At 52.0% G+C, this 18,815-nt stretch overlaps 2 protein-coding genes across 2 annotated transcripts in view; both read left to right on the top strand.

Moving 5' to 3' along the window:
- LOC138740875 (kinesin light chain 2-like) overlaps positions 1 to 662 on the top strand; it is a 61,600-nt gene extending 60,938 nt beyond the window's left edge. The window contains exon 16 of the mRNA XM_069894128.1: positions 636 to 662. Coding sequence (XP_069750229.1) covers positions 636 to 647 — 12 coding nt within the window. The 3' untranslated portion in view covers positions 648 to 662. The remainder of the gene's footprint in view (positions 1 to 635) is intronic.
- A 485-nt stretch (positions 663 to 1,147) lies between these two features.
- LOC138740885 (ras-related protein Rab-1B) lies at positions 1,148 to 17,126 on the top strand. The gene is made up of 6 exons (XM_069894160.1): positions 1,148 to 1,255; positions 4,644 to 4,716; positions 6,458 to 6,553; positions 13,702 to 13,797; positions 14,379 to 14,510; positions 15,474 to 17,126. The coding sequence occupies exons 1-6, from the start codon at positions 1,242 to 1,244 to the stop codon at positions 15,666 to 15,668; spliced, it is 606 nt and encodes a 201-aa protein (XP_069750261.1). The 5' UTR covers positions 1,148 to 1,241; the 3' UTR covers positions 15,669 to 17,126.
- The last annotated feature ends 1,689 nt before the right edge of the window (positions 17,127 to 18,815 follow it).

Genomic DNA, 18,815 nt, shown 5'->3' with positions numbered 1-18,815 from the left:
CCTCCAACCAAAATCACGAAGAGCAGAGGATCCCAGAACAGATCCCTGCGGCCCCTCCACTAGTCCCTGACCTCCAGGCAGAATCCTTTCCTTCCATGACTGCTCTCTGCTTTCTACAGGCAAGCCAATTTTTAATCTTCACAGCCAAGGTTCCATGCATCTCAACTCTCACCTTTCTCTTGTCCTGTTGGTCTGTCCTTCTCCCTCAGCCCGAAATGTCAGTTATCAGAAGTTAGTGGCAACATTACAGTGCAAATATTGCTATAAAATTGCATCTGAAAATTAAGTGTAAAAGAAGAGAAAGTGAGGCCATATCTGTGGTTCATTGATCATTCAGGGATCTGATGGCGGAAGGGAAGAAACCATCCTTGTGCCACTGAGTGCTCGTCTTCAGGCTCCTGTACCCCTTCCCGATGGTAGAAGAGGGTGGTGGGGGTCTTTGAGGATAGAGGCTGCTTTCTTAAGACACCGCCTCTTGCAGATGCCCTTGATGGTCTCCACCGCCGTGTCCACTTGCCGCTGTGTTGTGGTTCACATTGAAACCACAGACACAGGAGCAGAAATAGGCCATTCAGCCCTTCGAGTCTGTCCCACCATTTAATCTTGGGTCTTCTCCCCATTACCTTTGGCTAAAGATTGAAGAGTGACGGAGACAGCTGGCTGTGGCGGGATTCCCTGAACTTGATGAGTCTCCATCCTGGCAGTTCCAAGAACTCCTGCAGGATTTGGGCAACGCCGCATCGAGATGTTGTCCGGACGCTCCTCATGGGGCCGCATTTCAAGCCGAAAGCGCTTGTGTGAAGCTACCTGCTGTTGAATCGACTGGTTGTTCTCAGGTGGAGGTAAGTGAAGTGATTTTGGCTGAGGAGAGAGAGAGAATGGAGGGAGAGGGATAGAGAAGGGTGTGGGAAGAGGCGGGGAGGGGCAGAGTAGATGAGGGGGAGAGAGGTGGGGAGAGGGGGTGTGAGAGGGTGCAGGGGAAGGAAAAAAGGGAAATGGGGTGATGAAGGGGAAAGGAAGGGGGAGGGTGAGAAAGGAAGGGGTGAGGAAGGAGGGGAAGGGGCAGGAACAGTAAACTACAGATCCCGGCATGCCTTGGCGGAGGCGGTCCCCGCACCTGCGCCTTAGCTGTGCGGCCGGGGTGCGGCAGCGCCACGTCGCCTAACGTCAGTTCCGGGCGGACGGTGCCGCCATTTTACGGGTTTGTTTTGCCGGAGAGCGGAGGCGCCGCGGCCGCAGCCATGAACCCCGAGTAGTGAGTGCGGGGCCGGGGCGGGCAGCGGGGCCAGGGGCTGAGCCGCGGCGTCGGGGAGGAGGGGGGAGCGAACCCCGCCCTCAACCGGGTATCGGCCGGCCGACAGAAATGCAGTTAAAGGGGCGGGCCCTTAAAGGGGAAGTCACAGACAGCACATCCTGGACACCCCAATCTCTTGACCTGTGAACCCTGCACCCTTGACCCCTGCACCTCCCTTCATGACGCTTGAACTCTGTCCCTACCTGATTGACCCTTGCATTACCTAGGCACCTTTTTGACCCTTGTATGTCCTTCCTTGACCCGGGCACATTGACTTTTGACCCTTGTTCCTCCTTCCTTGACCCTTGAACGTCCCTCCTTGACTTTGAGCCTTTCACCTCCCTCCTTGACCCTTCTTCCTTGATCCTTGACCCTTGAATGACCCTTCTTGATCCTGACACCTTCACTTTTTGCCCTTGCACCTCTTTTGCCCCTTGCATCTCCTTTCTTGACCCTTGTTCCTCCTTCCTTGACCCTTGAACGTCCCTCCTTGACTTTGAGCCTTTCACCTCCCTCCTTGACCCTTCTTCCTTGATCCTTGACCCTTGAATGTCCCTTCTTGATCCTGACACCTTCACTTTTTGCCCTTGCACCTCTTTTGCCCCTTGCACCTCCTTTCTTGACCCTTGTTCCTCCTTCCTTGACCCTTGTTCGTCCCTTATTGACCCTGGCACTTTGACCTTTGAGCCTTCCACCTCCCTCCTTGACCCATGTGAATGGTGCTGCCTTCAGGGGGATTGTCAGATCCTCAGAGAACAGTTAAACATGAGCGACCCTGGGGACAAGAACTCTGGCTATTGTGGGACTGCTGGAGATGTTGTCTTTGAAAGAGGTCTAGGTGGCACAAGACTCACACCACCAGGTTCAGGAACAGCTGCTCCCCCTCCACCATCAGGCTCCTCTGTGGCCTTCTTGACATCAGAGAGACGGGAGCAGATTGGGCAATCGCTTCGTTGTCCGCGACAGTGACAGAGAGCTCACAGTAGCCAACCATTTCATTTCTGTGTGACGTTCCCACACTCACATGTCTATCTACGGTATGGGTCTCCAAAGTGGTCGATATCAACCCCTGGGGGTCGATAGGACAATCCAGGGGGGGTCTATAAACAGCAGGGTTGGGTGGGGTCAATTTAACTTTTGAAAATAGCGTCTATGGCAGGGGTGGCCAACCTCTCAACCGCCATGTTGTATTTGGCTTCAGTCTCTTAATAAGTAGGGAGTGAAGTACTGACAGTGGAGAATGTGGAGCTGTGTGTCCAACGCTGCCGCACCGCACCCCTGGTCTGGCACCACTACTCCCCCAACCGTTGAATGCCGCCACCCTCCCTTCGACCAGTGCCGCCCCCATCCCGCGCCGGGGTAGATAAGGTATCAAAAATTCCATGAAGGGGTCGATGGTCCAAAAAGGTTTGGGGACCCTCCTGGTTTACAGCCTCGTGTACTGCCCCACCAAGACCACCCGTAAATTTGTGGAACAATGCCCAGACGGAAAACGTCTGGGCCCCTCTCTGGCCAGGTGGCATTAACGTCGACTTCTCCAGTTTCTGCTACCCTGCTGTCCTCTACCCCCCCACCCTTTTCCAGTTCTCCTCCCCCCCAACTCCACTTCCCCTTCCCTTCCCCAGCCATCCATCCTCCCCTTGATCGCTCCTGTCCCCTTCACCGCCCATCACCTCCTGCCTTTGCGACCACATCTAACCCCCCTTCTAATCTTTGTTCGAGTGCCTGCCGACATTTTTTCAGACCTTGATGAAGCCCAAAATTTCTGTTCTGTATCTTTACCTTTGCTACATAAAGGACACTGTTCAACCTGCCGAGTTTCTCCAGCTTTGTGTGTTTTTCCTCAATAACAAACTTAATCAGGGACTCGTTTAAGGACTCTTACTTTTGCGTTTTATTGATTTTTTTTTCTCTATTGCACGGTTTGTTAGCATTTCTTTATTTGTTTACATGTGTGCATGGAGTCAGGTTTTTTTTGCACGTGGTAATTCTACCTGGGCCACAGGGAAAAGAATCTCAGGATTGTATGTGACTTAGTTCAAGTACTCTGACAATAAATCTGAAGCAGGGAAGGTTGAGGAGAGATGAGAGGTTGGTGAGTCCTTTGACAAGGTCCCACCTGAGAGGTTAGGTTCAGACGCTCGGTATTCATGGTGAAGTAGTGAACTGGATTCGACAATGGGTGGGGCGGGAGAAGCCAGAGAGTAGCAGTGGACGATTCTGGAGGCCTGAGATGAGTGGTGTGCCTCGGGGATGGGACCATTGTTGTTTGTTGTCTATATCATTGATCTGGATGATAATGTGGTGAATTGGATCACCAAGTTTGTAGATGGCACTAAGATTGGAGGTGTTGTGAACAGTGGAGAAGGTTTTCAAACCTTGCAGAGGGATCTGGACCAGCTGGGAAAAAAAGGGACTGAAAAATGGCAGATGGAGTTTAATGCAGTCAAGTGTGAGGTATTGCATTTTGGAAGGACAAACCAAGAAAGGACATACACAGTAAATGGTCGGGCACTGGGGAGTGCAGTAGACAGGGATCTGGGAACACAGATACATAATTCTCTGAAAATGACATCACAGAACTGCAGGAAAGATATCAATAAGATAGAAAGAGGGCAGAGAAGATTTACTAAGATGTTGCCCGGTGGGGGCAAGTGTCAGAGCCCGGCCGAGTTAACTCACTAATCGCCTTCTGGCGGTGTGAAAGCGCAGCCTGCTCTCGCATCATCGCCATTGGAAGCAGAACACCCCCCCCCCCACTTTTTAAAATGCCAGGTCGCCGATGAATCATGAAGCCTCGTCATTAACATCAAAGATATGATATCGTTCTGTTGCTCTCCCTTCTCCACACCAAAGAAACTTTGTTTTCAAGTATAAGTTCATTGTTGTCCGATTATAGCAGAATTACCTGATGAAAATATGCTTATTCAGCATCCACCAATCCCCAGAGGTGCCGGATACTTGGGGTTTTACTGTACGTCTAAGATATTGTGGTTAGGGGTGTTTCTGCTTTGGTCTACGACTCTCTGTGCTGATCAGTGTCTTGTTTTTTTTAACTACTTTTCCATACATTTTAAGTCTCGGGACTCAGTCATCCGATTGACTTTTGTGATTGAAAAGTTCATCGACAGTGAACTCTCTGATTTGTGCCTTGAAACTGATCTGGACTGAGCTATCAGTCCCCTGTCCAGGCCTGGGACTGGTGTTCAGCACTGGGATGCTTCCCCTCCAGAAGCTGACGGTGGGCTTTCAGCCCTATGTGGGCTCCCAGGGGCTATCCCACTGGAGGGAAGGACTGGAGATTCCACTTCCGGTAGCTTCTCTGACCTGCCTCTATTTCTCTTTGCAGTGACTACCTGTTTAAATTGCTGCTGATTGGAGATTCTGGGGTTGGGAAGTCCTGCTTACTGCTACGATTCGCTGTGAGTATCCCATCCTCCTGTCATCCTGGACAGCTGCAGCACATATCAGACATGATGAAGCTCCCTCTTCCCCATCCCATCACACACTCCCGGAGTCAAACACAGAGTGAAGCTCCCTCTGCACCGTCCCGTCACACACTCCCGGGGTCAGACCCAGAATGAAGCTCCCTCCACACCGTCCCATCACACATTCCCGGGGTCAGACACAGAGTGAAGCTCCCTCCGCACCGTCCCAACACACACTCCCGGGGTCAGACAAAGAGTGAAGCCCCTCCGCACCGTCCCAACACACACTCCAGGGGTCAGATACAGAGTGAAGCTCCCTCCGCACCGTCCCATCACAAATTCCCGGGGTCAGACCCAGAGTGAAGCTCCCTCCGCACCGTCCCAACACACACTCCCGGGGTCAGACACAGAGTGAAGCTCCCTCCACACCGTCCCGTCACACACTCCCGGGGTCAGACCCAGAATGAAGCTCCCTCCACACCGTCCAGTCACACACTCCCGGGGTCAGACCCAGAGTGAAGCTCCCTCCGCACCGTCCCATCACACATTCCCGGGGTCAGACACAGAGTGAAGCTCCCTCCGCACCGTCCCAACACACACTCCCGGGGTCAGACACAGAGTGAAGCCCCTCCGCACCGTCCCAACACACACTCCCGGGGTCAGATACAGAGTGAAGCTCCCTCCGCACCGTCCCAACACACAATCCCGGGGTCAGACACAGAGTGAAGCTCCCTCCACACCGTCCCGTCACATACTCCCGGGGTCAGACCCAGAATGAAGCTCCCTCCACACCGTCCAGTCACACACTCCCGGGGTCAGACCCAGAGTGAAGCTCCCTCCGCACCATCCCATCACACATTCCCGGGGTCAGACACAGAGTGAAGCTCCCTCCGCACCGTCCCAACACACACTCCCGGGGTCAGACCCAGAGTGAAGCTCCCTCCGCACCGTCCCAACACACACTCCCGGGGTCATATACAGAGTGAAGCTCCCTCCGCACCATCCCATCACACATTCCCGGGGTCAGACACAGAGTGAAACTCCCTCCACACCGTCCCGTCACACACTCCCGGGGTCAGACCCAGAGTGATGCTCCCTCTGCACTGTCCCATCACACACTCCGAGGGTCAGACGCAGAGTGAAGCTCCCTTTCCCCAATCCCATCACACACTCCTGGAGTCAGAGACAGAGTGAAGCTTCCTCTCCACCATCCTGGTGAAGGGGCAGCATGGATTTAATCACATCCATCCAAGGAAGTACAGCCAGAATTAGATCAAAGCGGAATCATCTTCTGCATAACATTGTAAAAAGAAAGCAAACTGGAAGCACCGGTATTTATAGGTGGCTGACTTCACCGTTCTTTTTGTCCTCCCTGGAGTACAGTCTGTGTCATTGTTTTCTGAATTCTGCTGTGTCCTTGTGGGTGGTTGGGTGTGTCAGAAGAAGAGGTGTTGCTTTACCTTCACAGGAGCAATGATTCCCTCACCATTCCCATCATCTTGGGGTGGCACGGTTGGTGTAGCAAACTCTGTTACAGCGCCAGCAATTGGATCTTGTGCTGTCTGTAAGGAGTTTGCATATTCTCCCCGTGTCTGCGCTGGTTTTACCCGGGGGCTCCGCGTCCTCCCACCCTTCAAAATGTAGCTTAATTGAGTGTAAATTGGGCGGAGCGGGCTCATTGGGCTGTTACCGTCTAAATTGATAAATTTAAATTTAAAAATTCTCTCTGCTACAGGACGACACGTACACTGAAAGTTACATCAGCACCATTGGGGTCGACTTCAAGATTCGAACTATCGAGTTAGACGGCAAAACCATCAAACTACAGATTGTAAGTACACTGAAACCTCACCAGAACGCGATTCGTTAATCCATGGAATTGCTTATAGCACGGGTGTCTCTGGACACCAGTCAGCCAGTGACCCAACTCTTTGCGCCTGACAGCCCCCCTCCCCACTGCCTGACAGCCGCCATCCCCGTGCCTGACAACCCCCCCCTCCCCGCTGTCTGCCCCTGCCCCCCAGCACAGGATCTCGGGGCAGGGGCTGCCGGCGTGGAAAGTTTGGGCTGGGGTGGCAGGCGCAGGACGTCGCAGCTGGTGCACTCTGACATATACGCATTCTGTTCTGCGACTTGGCTGCGACTCAGTACAAAATCTTGGACCCCAGCTACCGCGTTCTAACGAGGTTCTACTGCATTGTGAGCTCAGGGTGGGAGTGATGCGCGAAAGCAGTGCCATCCCGAACGGGAACAGGCCTTGCTGTCCTCTGAGTCCGTTCCACCTGAACCTCCCTTCGTGAGTGACAGCTGGATGTGGGCCCTACCAGGTGATTGACAGGCCCCACCTGCCAGTAGGGCTGACATCTCAGATTGTTGACAGCCTGTGACCAGAGGGCTGGTCTTAAATTTAGGCCTACAGCACGGTAACAGGCCCATGAGCCTATACCACTCAGTTACACCCCCGGTACAATTTTGAGGAGCGGGAGGAAACGAGCTCCCAGAGGAAACCCACGCAGTCACGAGGAGAATGTGCTTACAGACAGCACCAGAAGTAGAACCCCGGTCCCAATTGCTGACGCTGTAATGGTGTTGTGTTATCCCAGCTGCCCAATCTTTTCTATCAGAATCAGGTTTATTGTCACGAAATCTGTTCCCCTGCAAGGGTTTCGTTCCCTTCTCTCCGTTGTGCCGCAGATGTTCCCAAGGTGAGGTCTTCCAGTACATTTCATCCAAAATACTTGCCTTTTTCCACAAGCCGCCACCATCTGCCCTCACCAACATCGCCTCCATTTCCCGCTCACCTGCCCTGGCGCCCCCTCTGCCCCCCAGACGCCACAAACATGGGATTCCCCTCGTCCACACCGACTGCCCCACCAGCCTCCGGGTCCAACACATTATCCTCTGGAATTTCTGGCACTTACAGATGCATCCTCCCCTCTCCACCTTCCTTAAGGACCGCTCACTCGTGCACTCATCCCCGCATCCTCCACCCCCCACAACACCTTTCCCTGCGGTCGCAGGAGGAGCCACTTTTGCCACCACAGTTCGGGGCCTTCCAAATGAAGCAACATTTCACTTGTGTATCCACCAGTTTGATTTACAACATACTGTGCTCCCTTTGTGGCCTTCTCTCCTGGACGTAGATCACTTTGCCGAGCACCTCAGCTCTGTCCCCATCAGCAACAGGGACCTCCCAGTGGCCGGCCATTTCAATTCCGCGCCCGACTCCCACACTCACCTGTCTGTCCATGGCCTCATGTACCATCCCAGCAAAGACCACCTGTAAAGTGGAGGAACACCCGATTTTCTGACTGGGAGCTCTCCACCCGGATGCCATTAACATCAGCCTTTCTGGTTTCTGCCTTCACCCCCTCCCCTTCTCTTCCACTCCCTTCCCTCTATTCACCGAGCCATCCCTCCTCCCTCTTCCTGCTGTGCGTTTCCTCCCTTCTCCTGCTTTTGCAACTGTGCCGGCTCCATTACCCTTTCATTCGGATGCCTGTGTATCCACCGGTTTGATTTGCAGCATACTGTGCTCCCTTTGTGGCCTTCTCTCCTGGACGTAAACCGCTTTGCTTGATGAAGGGCTCAAGCCGGGAATGTCGGTTCTGTGTCTTTATCTTTGCCACACAAAGGACATTGTTTGACCTGCTGAGTTTCTCCAGCGTTGGAGAAATGTTATTTTGCAGCATTAGTATTGTGCAAAATTACTATAAATTACATTTCCATAAATACACGATTTTTAAAAAAAATCACAGGTACAAAAAAAAGAGTAGAAGTGAGGCCGTGTCTGGGATTCGTGGTCCATTCAGGGATCTAATGGTGAAGGGGAAGAAGCCATCCTTGTGCTCGTCTTCAGGCCCCTGGGTATCCTTCCCGGTGGTAGCAGAGCAAAGAGGACTATGACTTGGGTCCTTGAAGATAGAGGCTGCTTTCTTGAGACACCGCCTCTTGTGGACGTCCTCGATGGAGTGAAGACTGGTGCCCTGGCCTGTGCATTGACACCTCCATGTAACCAGGCGTGGTGCACCTATAGAAATTTGTGGGAGGTCTTGGTGGCAGTCCAAATCTCGAACCCCTCACCGCTGGCGAGCCTTCTCCATGATGACCTCGACATGTAGGCCCCGAGGTAGTTCTTTAGAGAAATTGGCACCCAAGAATTCTGAATCTCTTGATCCTCTCCACTGCTGACCCCTAGATGTCGACTAGAGTGTGTTCTCCTAGCTTGCTGGTCCACAATCCATTCAGTGAAAGGTGGCTGTTGAGACATCACTCAACGAACTGATCTACCGCCCTCCCATACGCTTCCTCGCTGCCATCTGTGATTCTGGCGATGGCAAATAGCACTTGAATTGCGTCTGGCCACACCGTCATTTTAGCCTTTGGCTGTCTGACAGTTGTCCTTGAGATTCATTTTGTTGTCTCAGGTTCCCATTTATTTTGCCACGATACAGGTTGTTTAGTGAGTAGGCCAGTAGATCCACAGTTCAAGTATGCCGTAGAACAGCATTGCAAAGAGCTGACAGGGAGAAATGGGTGGGTTCGGAACAGACGCCCTCCCCGAGTCTCTCTCCTTCCCCAGGTGAAAAACACAAAAGTCTGCAGATGCTGTGATAGTAGGATAGTAGGGGATAAAACCCACCCAGAAATGCTGGAGGACTCAGTCAGTCTTGCAGCGTCTGGGGAGGAGTAAAGATCTATTACTGACGTTCCGGGACTTAGCCCTTCCTTGAGATATGGAAGAAAAAAGCCGGACGTTGTTTCTTTTCCTTCTCCAGCCATTCATGCAGACTCCTGTCTGTTTTCACCTGTATCTCGAGGAGGGGCTCAGGGCCGCAATGGTGGTTGTTTACCTTTACCTCCAATCGCTGCAAGTCGCGCTGAGTTCCTCCAGAGTTTCTGTGTCTTGACTCTCTCCTGTCCCCTCACGATAAGGTGCAGCATGTGAGGCTGCTTTAAGAAGATGAGAGCTCCAGAGACTATATTAGGCGGGATAGAAAAGTGGCTGATAGGCAGGAAGCAAAGAGTTGAAATTAAGGGACCCCGCTCAGGATGGCTGCCTGTAACGAGCGGCGTTCCGCAGGGGCCGCTGCTATTTACAATTTGGATTGACGATTCGGAGTGTGGTATGAATGGTTTTGTGGCCAGATTTGCAGGTGACACCGAGCTCGATGGCAGAGTAGGAAGTGTAGTAGAAACCGTAAAGTTGCAGAAGGATGCAGACAGATTGGGAGACTGGGCGAAAATATGGCAGATGAGATTCAACGTTGAGAAGTGTTCGGTTCGACATTTTGGCCGTGGAAATAAACAGGCAGAGAATGATCTGGATGGAGAGAAAATCCAAACCTCAGAGGTGCAAAGGGTGTCCTCGTGTAAGGAAATCTAAAATTTAATGCCCAGGTAGGATTGGTAGTGAAGAAGGTGAATGCGATGTTGGCCTTCATTTCAAGAGGAATAGTGTATAAGAGTAACGAGGTGTTGGTGAGGCTCTAGGGGGCACTGGTGAGACCCCATTTAGAGAACTGTGTGCAGTTTTGGGCCCCCTAACTTAGAAAGGATGTGATGTTGTTGGAGAGGGTGCAGAGGAGATTTACTAGGATGGTTCCCAGAATGCAAGGGCTAACACAGGGGTTGGCAAACTTTTTAAACCATCGACCTCTCTGTGGAATCCTTGAACTCTCAACGACCCCCCCCCCCCAAACATGTAAAATAAATATTATCAATGATAAATTTCTCTATAGCCTAGACATTTATCGATCCCTTGGATAATCAATATAACCCGACCCCTGGGCTAACGTATGAGGAACGTTTGGCGACTCTCGGACTGTGTTCATTGGAGTACAGGAGAATGGGGGGGGGGGAATCTCAGACATTTTGAAAGGTGTTGACAGAGTGGATGTAGATGTTTCCCTTGGTGGGCGAGTCGAGGACAAGGGGTCACTGTCTCAAAATTAGACGTTATCCATTCAAAATGGAGATGAGGAAGAACGACTTTAGTCAGAGGGCCGTGGATCTGTAGAACTTACTGCTGCAAACAGCGGTGGTGGCCGGATCACTGGGAGAATTTAAACAGGAAATGGATAGGTATCTAATTATTCAGTGTATCAAGGGATGCGGGGAAAGGCTGGAAATTGGAACTTGGGGTGAGCACAGTTCACCTTAGTGTAGAGTTTCGGAACAGACTCAATGGGCCTAATGGCCTGCTTCTGTTCATCTTGTGAACCCCTCCCAAATCCTCAGCTACCCTCCCATCTGTATCCACCTCTGATCTCTTGCCTGTTGTTCTGAGCTCCACCTCCCTTGCCCCTTCCTCCCTCCCTCTCCTTCTCCCCTTACCCCTTCTCTCTCTACTCTCCTCCTCCCACTGCCCTTCCTTCCTCCCTCTCCTCCTCCCTGTCCCTCCCTCCCACCTCTCCTCCTCCCCTGCCCCTCCCTCCTGCCTCTCCTCCTCCCCTGCCTCTCCTCCTCCCCTGCCTCTCCTCCTCCCCTGCCCCTTCCTCTCTCCTCTCCTCCTCCCCTGCCCCTTCCTCCCTCTCTCCTCTTCCCCCTGTCCCTCCCTCCCATCTCTTCTCCTCCCCTGCCCCTTCCTCTCCCCTGCCCCTCCCTCCCGTCTCTTCTCTTCCTCTGCTGCCCCTTCCTCTCTCCTTCTACCCTGCCCCTCCCTCCCACCTCTCCTCCTCTCCTGCCCCTTCCTCCCTCCACCTTTTTATCCAGACACCTGCCTGCTTTTTGTCCCGCACCTTGGTGAAGGGCTCAGGCCCTCAACGTCAGTGACCTGGTGAATTTCTCAAGTCCTTTGGCCTACTGCACCTGCAGTGCTGCCCCAGCACCTGCAGGCTTTCCTGTTGGAATGAACTCTGCCATTTTACCGGGTAAGGTTCATTCAAGAATCTGACAACAGTGGGGAAACCAACTGTCCTTAAACCTGGGGCTGCGCGATCTCGACCTCGTGAATCTTCTTCCTGATTGGCGGGGGTGGGGGAGGGGGTGAAGATTTTGTTGGCGAGGCATGGTTTAATGGTTTTAGTGTATTGTATATGTTGAATATTTATTGGTTTTGGAGGGGGGTGGGTAGAGGGGAGGGAGGGGAAAAAAGGGAGAAAATGCCACTGGGCATATTAATGAGAAATGTTTGTATATATTTTGGTTGATATCGTTCACAGTGTGAAAAATAAAAAATTATATTTAAAAAAAAGTTTGTTGGTGGGATAGGAAGACACTTGTTTCCAAAGGAACAAGGTTGCTGGAGGGGAGATAGAAGAAATAACCAGGCAGACTGATTTCTAAATGGGGAGAAAATCGAAAATCCCCGAATGCGAAAGGAGCTGGGATCCTCGTGCAGGACGGGCTGGAGGGAAACGTGCAGGTTGAGTTGGGGGAGAAGGAGGAAAATGCAATGCTGGCATTCGTTACAACCGGAATAGAATCTAAGGGCAGGGATGGGAGGGTGAGGCTTTATACGTGAGGCCTCTCGTGGAGAATTGTGAGCAGTTTTGGGCTCCTCGTTTAAGAAAGGATGGGCTGATGCTGGAGAGGGTTCAGAGGAGGTTCCCAAGGATGATTCCGGGAATGAAAAGAGTTATCGTGTGAGGAGCAATTGATGACTCTTAGCCTGAACTCGTTGGAATTTAGGAGAATGAGGGGGGGGTCTCATTGAAACATTTTGAATATTGAAAGGTGTAGAGAGAGTCGATGTAGAAAGGTTGTTCCCCACGATGGGAGAGTCCGGGACAAGAGGGCACAACTTCAGGATTGAAGAGTGTCCGCTCAGAACAGAGACGTGGAGGAACTTCTCCAGCCAGAGGGCATTGAATCTCAGGAATTTGTTACCACAGGTAGTTGTGGAGGCCGGGTCGTTGGGTGTATTTAAGGCAGAGATTGATGGATTTTTGATTAGCCAGGACATCAAAGGTTATGGGGAGAAGGCCAGGCAGTGGGGCTGAGTGGAGAAAATGGATCAGCTCATGATGAATGACCAAGCAGACTCAATGGGCTGAATGGCCTATTCTGCACCTATGTCTTATGGTGGTATTGTGTGCAGTTCTAGTCGCCAAACTACAGGAAGGATATGAGTAAGATAGAAAGAGGGCAGAGAACATTTACTAGGATGTTGCCTGGTCATCAGGAACTGAGTTACAAGGAAAGATTAAACAGGTACAGACTTTATTCCCTGGAGCGTAGAAGAACAAGGGGAGATTTGATGGAGGGATTTAAAATTATGAGGGGACAGACAGAGTAAATGTAGAGAGGCTTTTCCCACTGAGGGTGGGTGAGATACAAACCAGAGGTCATGGGTTAAGGGGGAAAGGGGAAAAATTTAGGGGAACTTCTTCACACAGAGAGTGGTGGGGGTGGGAAATGAGCTGAAGTGGTAAATTCGGGTTCAGTTTCAACTTTTAAGAAAAATTTGGACAGGTACATGAATGGGAGGGGAATGGACTGGGTGCAGGTCAGGGGACGAGGCAGAAAAATGGTTTGGCACATACTTGAAGGGCCTGTTTCCATGCTGTAATGTTCTATGGTTCTAATAGATCAGCAAATCTGGGGAAATCTATTGGGGGAAATGAGTGGGGGAGGGATGAGATTAATGTGAGAGCTTGCATAAACTGAATGGACCGAATGGCCTCCTTCTCTCTCGGGGGCACATGGTGGTTTAGTGCACTGCTGGGACTCAATTTTTTTTTAAGAACTCCCACCTCAGTGGCTTCCTGAGCAATATTTATCCCAGTTATTTATCCACTCTTCCCAGGGCTTTTTGATGAGGGTGTTTACTTTGTTTGTCATTTCTGCCCAACTCAAGGGAAGTTGGTGGGGAAGATGGCAGCCCTGTAAGCCAGCAAGGGCTGACTGCCATGTCTTCTGGAGCACGTGGCCCCTGTGTCTGTCACCAGGATCCCCAACCTATCCCCCTCCCCACTCCTGGACGACGATGAGTGGAGGTCTATGGGCTGACTCATGCTGTCTCTCTCCTCCCCTCAGTGGGACACAGCTGGCCAGGAGCGATTCCGGACCATCACGTCCAGCTACTACAGGGGAGCCCATGGGATCATCGTGGTGTACGATGTCACGGACCAGGTGAGGCACCTGTGTGTCTGTTCAAACACGGCCCAGGCTACAACAGCCCCTCTCTGTCCGTCCCTCCCTCAACATTCCCTCCCTCAACATCCCCTCCCCCTCAATCCCTCCCTCCTACATTCACTCATACCTCTCTCTCCTCTCTCCCTTCGTCTGTCCCTCCCTCACCACCCTCTCCTCCCTCCCCCTCATCCACAATCCCTCCCTCCTGCATTCACTCATTCCTCTCTCTCCTCTCTCCCTTCATCTGTCCCTTCCTCACCATCCCCTCCAACCATCCCTCCCTCCCCCTCCCTCTCACCCTCAATCCCCCCACATTCACTCATTCCCTCCTTCTCCCCACTGTCGTTCCATCAACCCCTCCCTCCATCCATCCCTCCCTCTACCTCGTCTTTCCGACCCTCCCTCACACTCATTCCCTCCTTCCCTCTCCCCCTCCATTTGTCTGTCCCTTCCACTCTCCCTTTTCTCTGCTGTTCCACCATTCATCCCCTCCCTCCTTCCAACATCCATGACAGCTCCATCTTCCCCATCCCACCTTCCACCATTCCTCCCCCTGACCGTGTCCGGTCCCCCCACAGGAGTCGTACAATAACGTGAAGCAGTGGCTCCAGGAGATTGACCGGTACGCCAGCGAAAATGTCAACAAGCTGTTGGTGGGGAACAAGTGTGACCTGACCACCAAGAAGGTGGTGGATTACACGACGGCAAAGGTGAGGGCTGGGCATAGACCTTCACTGGGGGGGAACAGGTCCCCCCACACCCCACACACTGACACTCACTGGTGGATGGGTCCCCCTACACACTGACCCTCACTGGGGGAGTGGGTCCCACACACACTGACCCTCTCTGGGGTGGGATGGGTCCCACACACACTGACCCTCCCTGGGGGGACGGGTCCCCCTACATACGGACCCTCCCTGGGGGACAGGTCCCACACAAACAGACCATCACTGGGAGATGGATCCCACACTGACCCTCACTGGGGGATGGATCCCACACTGACCCTCACTAGTGGGGATGGGTTCCACAAACTGACCTTCACTGGGGGATGGATCCCACACTGACCCTCACTAGTGGGGATGGGTTCCACAAACTGACCTTCACTGGGGGATGGGTCCCACACACACAGACCCTCACTGGGGACGGGTGGGTCCCCCTACACACTGACCCTCACTGGGGGATGGGTCCCACACACACAGACCCTCACTGGGGGAACAGGTCCCACACACACTGACCCTCACTGAGAGATGGATCCCACACTGACCCTCACTGGGAGATGGATCCCACATTGACCCTCACTGGGAGATGGATCCCACACTGACCCTCACTGGGGGATGGATCCCACACTGACCCTCACTAGTGGGGATGGGACCCACAAACTGACCCTCATTGGGGGATGGGTCCCACACTGACTTCACTGGGGAACAGGTCCCACACACACTGACCCTCACTGGGAGACGGGCGGGTCCCTCTACACATTGACATTCACTGTGGGATGGGTCCCTCACTGACTCTCACTGGGGGATGGGACCCCTACACACTGACGCTCACTGGGGGATGGGACCCCTACACACTGACCCTCACTGGGGGATGGGTCCCAAACACTGACCCTCACTGGGGGGGACGGGACATGTACGTTCCTGCTTAGCCATCCCATCCCTCGTTCCAAGCAGGAGTTCGCCGACTCGCTGAGCATCCCGTTCCTGGAGACAAGTGCCAAGAACGCCACCAACGTGGAGCAGGCGTTCATGACCATGGCAGCAGAGATCAAGAAGCGGATGGGTCCTGGTGCCACCGTGGGCAGCGATCGGCCGAACCTGAAGATCGACAGCACCCCGGTGAAGCCCAGCGGCGGTGGCTGCTGCTGAATGCGTTGGCCGCGAGCCCAGGTTCCCTGTGCGTGGCGGGCTGGGAGGAGGGCAAGCGTGTGTGCTGACGAGGTGGGGCAATAGGAGGGGACCTCCATCTCTCCGGGAGAGCAACGTCCAGTCCCAGAGTCCCTTTGCTCTCTCTCCTCCCTCCTGCCAGTCCCCTCAATGGACCAAGCTCTCCTGTCTTTGAATGGCGTCTCTGCTCTTCCCTTCCCCCATCTCCCTGCCACCCTCGCCTCATTTTCCGGAGGGAGGGTCACAGTCTGGTTCCTCGTTTACTGCCAGGCCTTTTCTCCCCAAATGCCCCTCCTCTGCCCAGAGTGAATCCCCTGCCCTCCTCTCCCCTATACCTCATCTCCCAGAGTGAAACTCCTGCCCCCCTCACACCCCCAGAGTGAATCCTCTGCCCTCTCTCACGTAACCCCCAGAATGAAGCCCTTCTCTCCCCCAATGCCTCGTCCCACAGAGAGAAACCCCAGCCCTGCCTCGACCTGGGGCACATCCTCGCCCTGTGATCTCTGCCCACCCCCAATTTTCGGAGGGAGCCAGGAGGTCAATACAGTCCCTGCCCTCGGACCCCCTTGCAAATCCTGGTGAGGGAGGGTCAGTGGCACAGTGTGGGGGGAGGGGTTGGGCTCGTGGGTGGGTGATGGAGCGATGTTCCTGAAACCGATCTATGAGGCAGTGTGGGGGGCAGTAGGGGGATAGAGTGGTGGGTGATGGAGGGGAGGGCTGCAGTGGGGGAGCGGTGCAGTGAGGGAAGGGAGAGTGGGGGGGTGGCGAGGTGAAGGAGGTGAGAGTGAGGGGAAGGAGAGTGAGGGGAAGGAGAGTGAGGAAGCTGCGAGGGAAGGGCCAGTGAGGGAGGGAGAGAAAGAGGAATAGTGGGGAGGAGAGTGAGGGAGGGGTGTGGTGAGAGAGGGGGAGGCAATGAGGGAGGGGAGAGGTGGGAGGGGGAGGCAGTGAGAGAGCAGGTGTCGGGGGTGGTGGGGGGGGGAGGAAACAAGGGTCCTTCCCTGAATCCTCCCGTACCTTGAAATCTCTCCCGACCCGTTCCCATCAGTCTTCTCATTCCATAAGCCCAACTTTCCTCAGCCATCCCCTCCCCTCTCCCCTTCGCTCTCCCCTCCCTCTCTCCTCCCCTTCTCCCCTATCTTCTTCCCTCTCTCCAATCCCCCTACTCTCTTCCCCTCTTTCCTCTTCCCTCTGCCCCTCCCTCCCACTCTCTCTCTCTCCCTCCCTCCCCTTCCCTCTGCCCCCCTTCTCTCCCCCTCCCTCTCCTATCACTGTATATAAGCTCTGTTTCTCCAGTTGACTTGTGTCTTAAATGTGAGCACAAGGGCAGACGTCTCCCTTTTTGTACAAAACAGACCAACCTCCCGGTTTCCTGCGGCCGGATCGAGCTGGTTCACAGCTATCATGATTTTACAACCGAAATAAAGTCTGTGCTGGATCTGAGCTCGGAGTCCAGGGGTGGGTCGGGCCAAGGGAGGCCGGGCCAGGGGAAGGTGGGTGGGTCGGGCCAAGGGAGGCCGGGCCAGGGGAAGGTGGGTGGGTCGACTAAGGGCAGCCGGGCCAGGGGAAGGTGGGTGGGTCGGGCCAAGGGAAACTGGGCCAGGGGAAGGTGGGTGGGTCGGGCCGAGGGAAGCCGGGCCATGGGAAGGTGGGTGGGTCGAGCCAAGGGAGGCCGGGCCAGGGGAAGGTGGGTGGGTTGGGCCAAGGGAGGCCGGACCAGGGGAAGGTGGGTTGGGGGGATGGTCAGGCTGGTGGTGGAGGTAGGGTGGCTGGGTGAGGTGGGTCAGGCTGGGTGGAGGATGATGGGAAGTGGGGGAATTGAGTCAGGCTTGGTGCAGGTAGGTGGGAGGGGTGGGTCACCCCTCACCCAGCCCACACTGACCTATCGAATAACACGGGGGTCCACACCCACGGCGCTCCATTCAATGCTGAACAATTGTTCAATGGGCCCGGTGCACACTCTTTTTTTAAAACTTTATTTAAGATTTTATAACATGAATAACATATAGGATTACATTTAAAAAAATTAAGAATAAAATAATAAAATTACAATACAATATCAGTAATCTAAATAAACTATACCCTCCCCAATAATTATTACACATTAATAACCCAACTCAAATTAGTCCAACCCCCCCTTTCCCCCCCAAAATAAAGAGTGAAGAATTAATAAAGTTAATAATATATGTGAGAAAAAAAAACCCACTTACAAAAAAAAACATAACCGATTAAAATACTAACAAAAAGAAAAGTAATTAATACTAAGATATCAGAGTTAAAAAACATATTTAAATCAAACTTAAATGCATATATTTAACAAACGGAGTTAAGATGAAACATATATTTAATTCAAACTTAATATAAAAAATTAGTAAAGTTAGTAACATTATCTATCAAAAATTCTTAAACAATAGTCAATTCTTTAAAAAAAATTGTAGCATGAAAAAAAACTTTCACCAAATATCAACTAACTTCACATCTATCATCATATTAGTCACATAAACCACCATCTTAAAACAAAATTCAAATCTCATTAAGCATTGTACAATTCAATTTTAGTACTCTTCCACCATTTTTCCCTTTTACTCTTAAATAGTTATCCAATAAAAGCTCCAATACCACATTTAAATATCCCCAATCATTACGTTAAAATTCAGATATCCAAATAATAAAAACACATCTACAACGAAATCTATATCTTCAACAAATGGAGCATAAACCACAAACAAAATTCAAGCCTCATTAAGAATTGTACAATTCAATTTATAACTTTCACCATTATTCCCTTCGTTCTATAACTAAAATAGCAAAATAATATACATTAAAATTACCACTCCTTTCACCTTAAAGTTAAAGAAAAAATATATTAAAAAAAACTTATCCATCCCATTCACATTTAAATTTCAGATATTCCTTATCTACTGAATAAACTTTACAAAAAAAACCACATAAATTTTTAGTTTTTTAAACAATCAAATGCTTTTTTTTTATATATTTAAACAAAAGAAAAACCCTTCACTCTTTAATCTAATAATAGAAAAAAAAGGAAAAAAAAACGGGTAGGAGGTTAAAAAATACCCCCTCCCGTCTAAACCGCGCAATGCGGTAACTCCCAAAAAAAAATGGGTGTGA

This window comes from Narcine bancroftii, chromosome 8 (assembly GCF_036971445.1).
Source record: "Narcine bancroftii isolate sNarBan1 chromosome 8, sNarBan1.hap1, whole genome shotgun sequence".
Classification (NCBI taxonomy): domain Eukaryota; kingdom Metazoa; phylum Chordata; class Chondrichthyes; order Torpediniformes; family Narcinidae; genus Narcine; species Narcine bancroftii.
This window is presented reverse-complemented; position numbering and strand designations above follow the sequence as displayed.

Coding starts and splice junctions, on each gene's coding strand:
- LOC138740885 (XM_069894160.1), top strand. Junction 4,717..6,457: donor GCTTACTGCTACGATTCGCT/GTGAGTATCCCA, acceptor TCTCTGCTACAG/GACGACACGTACACTGAAAG. Junction 6,554..13,701: donor AAACCATCAAACTACAGATT/GTAAGTACACTG, acceptor TCCTCCCCTCAG/TGGGACACAGCTGGCCAGGA.